Source organism: Mus caroli, chromosome 10, assembly GCF_900094665.2.
Source record: "Mus caroli chromosome 10, CAROLI_EIJ_v1.1, whole genome shotgun sequence".
Taxonomy (NCBI): Eukaryota; Metazoa; Chordata; class Mammalia; order Rodentia; family Muridae; genus Mus; species Mus caroli.
In genome coordinates, this window is record NC_034579.1 from 20009773 (window position 1) to 20014453 (window position 4681).

The 4681-nt window shown below is 42.1% G+C and overlaps 1 protein-coding gene across 1 annotated transcript; it reads right to left on the bottom strand.

Annotated features, from left to right (window-relative positions):
* Nucleotides 1–3232: 3232 nt before the first annotated feature.
* On the bottom strand, nucleotides 3233–4309 carry LOC110303772 (trace amine-associated receptor 7a). Its single transcript, XM_021174986.1, has one exon. It carries the CDS (start codon nucleotides 4307–4309, stop codon nucleotides 3233–3235), a length of 1077 nt encoding a protein of 358 aa, XP_021030645.1.
* Between the last annotated feature and the right edge of the window lie 372 nt (nucleotides 4310–4681).

The window sequence follows — 4681 nt, forward strand, 5'->3', positions numbered from 1 at the left end:
TCACTACTTAGCTAAGCTGGTCTCAAACTCACAGAGACCTGTCCACCTCTCCTCAGTGCTGAGATTAAAGGCATGAAGCAGCATACCCAATAGTGTGTGTGTGTGTGTGTGATATACATTACTATTGCCTTCAAATTATCAGGCTATGGACAACAAACTCTTCTCTGACTGATCTTCCTTCATGTTGATGTCTGAACTATACTTTCCCCCAATTGTTTGTTTGTTTGTTTGTTTGTTTGTTTGTTTATTTATTCACTTTACATCCTGATAGTGGCCCTCCTCCCACCTCTCCTCTCAGTCCTACCCTACCAACCTCTGCTCCTATTCCCTCCTCCCCTTCTCCATAGAGCCCCCCTCTCTCGTATCAACCTGCCCAGGCACATTAAGTCTTATCAAGATTAAGATCATCCTCTCCTGCTGAGGCCAGAGAAGACATCCCAGCGAGAGGAAAGGACTCCAAAGCAGGAAACAGAGTCTGGGTCAGAGACAGCCACACTGCTCCAGTTGTTGGGAGACCCACATGAAGACCAAGTTCCATATCTGCTACATATGTGCAGGTGACCTAAGTCCAGAGGACTCTACTCTTAATACGGATCTCATACAAATAAAGGACGTTTTAATAGTCCCCCCTTTATAGTACCCCTGTTACAAAACCTCCCCACAAAAGAAAGGAATGAAAAGAAGCCAATGAATCTTGTATGGAATTTTCTGTGCTTCTACCTCTAAGCTAACTCACACTAAAGTACTCTGAATCCTGGAGTAAACAGGAACTCTTCAGGGGGCTCTGCCCCAGACACTCTGCTTCCTTCTTACAGGTGTGTGTGTGTGTGTGTGTGTGTGTGTGTGATCATTTTTATCCAAACCCTCCATATTTACTCCTCAGATCTTGAAGAGCATGCCGTACACAGCTGAGACACTGTTACATGAGAAAACTTGGAGAAGAGACAAGCCTGGGTGCTCCTGTCTTCTAGGGTATATGAAACTCACGGATTGTGGTCTCCTTGGAAGTGGCAACGTAGGGCCTCCCTCAGTCCACTTTCCTTCTACCACTGTTCTCAATTCCACCTTTACGTTACTCAATATGAATAAAGAGTGGGTTCCCAGGGCCATTGGATAAGGAAGACTAAAGGAGAATGAAGCTTGAATTGTTTTATTACTACGTTCTTCAGAAGAGTGACAGACAGAGTGACCTCAAGCATACAAGTCCATGTGGTTTCTTCTCACCTTCAGACTCTAAATGGGATCAGGTAGAGGTCTGCTGGGATGGCACACTCATATCAGGCACCTACTGTGAACATCATTAGCCAGAGCCATCACACATGAACCCCATCATAGAGCCTGCAATTCTAGGTCTGTCATTGAAGGCAGGTCCCACTAAGAACACTGTTAGACACAAAGAAAATTATTGCTTCACTCTCAATAGTCCCCTTATTTAATTTCTTTTCTATATGGGGTAGGGGATGCTATATAAAGAAATTATATTAGAGCAGAGAATGGATAGCCATGGACCCATAGAACTAGGCTGGTATGATTAATGGAAGAAGGAGATGTGCTGAAACCAGAATAGGACTCTTGCTTTTTCTGAAGGACCATCCTGGCCCTGTAACTAGTCAGAAACAGCACAAGTGTGGCCAGGACCCCATAGTCACTTACTGTGAACATGCAGATTCGCATTTCTTAAATCCCTCTGGATTTAAAAAAAAAAAGATGTTAAAATATTTCTGCCTTTAAAGGAATATTTCTGCATGTTTATTCAGCCACAATCCACTGACTAATCACTATGTTCAATACACACGGGAAGGTCTCTGCTGGAGGCCAGCAGATGGACAAGGAGAGGAAACAAATATGTGTGCATCATTAAACTGCAAAATGTAACTCAATAAACAGGATAAGCATCCTGGGTCCTAAAACCTGGACGACTGGATGAGAAAGCTTCCACGATCACGTTCGTCTTAAACTTTGATACAGAGGACACTTGCCAAGGTGAAGGTTCATGCAATGCAGAAACATGGCTGTACTCTTTTTCCTCATAGCAAGCTGGTGCTCACGGAGAGTGATTTACGATTTGTCACCTCAGCTAATCCAAGGGTGACTAAATGGACTTGAATATGCTGGTCTGATGGAGGAGAAGTTCCGAGATACTGGAGGATCAAACTGTATAAAATGTAATAATCATTGTGTTCTTTGATGTGCTGACAAAGCATGTGCTAAGAAGCAGAAAGGTCTATGATTGACACATTTTTTTTTTTAGTCTTGGAGAAAAAATATCTTGTACAACAAAGGTACTTTTGGATTAAGAAGCACGCATGAGAATATTGGCAGACAGAACATTGGTATTACTGTAAATTAATCACTCCTTCGATGTCTACTCTTATCTGTGAGTCTCACTTATACTTTTTGTCATGACATTTTGTTCCACTGAAATAATATCGGTAAACACATTGTACTTCAAGAGACTAGAAGCAAGTTGACAGCAGTGTCTGGGCTCTGTGTCCTCAGTAAGTAGAGGAACATTCAGGGGTAACCTTGCGACCTCTGATATCGAAGCTGTGAACACTCATGGCAAGGCTGTAAATCTGTGTATGGGTCTTATTATTTACAATGCTTAATCTCTTTATTGTTGCCAATAACTGAGCTAACATGCTTGTTTTCTGTGAATGAGACTGTGTGTGTTCTTTGTGATGCATGATTCAGGAACACCTCATGTTTGTGTTTTCATATAACACCTATGTTTTCTCTTCTGCATTTAAATTTTATTTGGAAGAAATACAGGATGAAGATATGTGACACTAAGGGATTGAGCTAATATGAAAGTGGAAATGCCATAATTTAGAATTGTGAATATGCTCTAACATTTAAAATTATGTATATTGCATATATGGAGAGAGATATGGATTAACATGAGCACACACATTATTTTCTCAAGAAAACTAAGGAAAGGTTGACTAATCCATAAAATATAGGGAAACGTAAAACAAAACCGAGCATCACAAGAGCAAACAATAAAAAGCAAAGTGTGGAGAATGCCATCGTTCTTGTGACCCTGTCGTACTGAAACCATCACAATTATATTTGAATGTTATGTTAATCAGGGAGCACGAGTAGCTGGATTTACATGCTTGGATCACAGCTCGAGCATAACTCATCACTTAACATTAAGAGATCTGGGCACTCAGTCTCCCCAGTGATTTTCCTGCTGTGAGTCTCTCCAATCCCCAACTAAACCAAGAATCTACTCAGGAAACAGGTTGGTGGTTGAGGAATTCTCCCTCAAGATTTTGCCAGTGACAATGAGTTTGATGGCTTTTCGAAACCAAGGATAAAAGAAAGCATAAATCAAAGGGTTCATGGCTGAGTTATAGTAAGCGATCCAAACTAGGATTTCATACACATACGTGGGCGTGATGAACCCTAGGAAGGCATCAATGATGGAGTCAATGAAGTATGGCAGCCATGAAAGGAGGAAGGCAGCCACTGCAATGCCCAGGGTTTTGGCTGCTTTCCTCTCCCTCTTGGCCACCCTGTCCTTGTAGCTGTCTGATGCCCTGGCAGTCTGCTTGTTCATCTTCTCAATGTTCTGAGCCTGCTGTTTAGCAATGAGGAAAATCTTAGAGTAGACAGTCATCATCACAAGGGTGGGGATAAGAAATAATAGAAAATTGATAAAGACCCAGGTTTGATTCACTGCGATTTGACAGCCACCCACACAGGTGAGAGCACTCACTAGATCCTCCAGCCCAGCTTCATTGGCCCCTGTATAAAGGAGGGAAAAGCTGTAAATGATGGACAGGAGCCAGGAGAAGGTGATGCACTTGCCAGAAACAGATGCAGTGAACCTGGTGGGGTAGGTCAGAGGATCACTGACTGCAATGTATCTATCAACAGAGATGAAGCACAAGTGGAAGATAGAAGAGTAACAGAATGACCCTTCAAAACAAGAATGGAATTTACAATAACTCTCTCCAAAGTACCAGCAGCCCTCCACAGATCTCACGGTGCTGAAGGGCATCACAGTCAGACCCACTAAGAAATCAGCACAGGCCAGGGATGCCACCAGGAAGTTGGCAGGAGAGTGCAGCTGCCTGAAATGAAGAATTGATGTCATCACCAGGAGGTTTCCACACACAGCCAGTGCAGCCCCAAAGCCAAAGACTGCATAGAGGATGAGGCGAGGGCCTGGGGAGTATGGGCTCCTGACACAGGATCTGTTCATGTTCTCATAGCACAGCTCCGCAGATGTGGCAGAGAACAGATCTTCACTCATGGTTCTGGATTGATCACTGAGAAAATGATCAATCAATTTGTCCATATATATTACTCCAGTTTTCAAAATATCCTTGAGAAAAGATATAAAAATATGTCAATAGTACTTATCTCCCTTCTTGTACCTGTGAGTTATTTTAGCCATGCTTAGGAATCTAGTTATTCCTTCATTACATAAAGTTAATTCCATCATCCTAGATAACCTTAATTTGTACTGCCATTATTTCATCTCTAATGCTTAAGTCCTCAGTTCCCATTGTTACACACAATGTTATTTCTTTCTATTTTCAAATGTGCTTCGGAATTACCTACTTCTGCATATTGTAGAAACAAACGCCTGTCTTCCACAGTGCTCTGTTGTGTGATATTTGCTTGCAATCACCTTTTATTGGCAATGCTTACCCAACTCTACAGACCC

Bases quoted from the DNA above. Each gene is read 5' to 3' on its own strand.
- LOC110303772 (XM_021174986.1), bottom strand. From the start codon at position 4,309: ATGGACAAATTGATTGATCATTTTCTCAGTGATCAATCCAGAACCATG.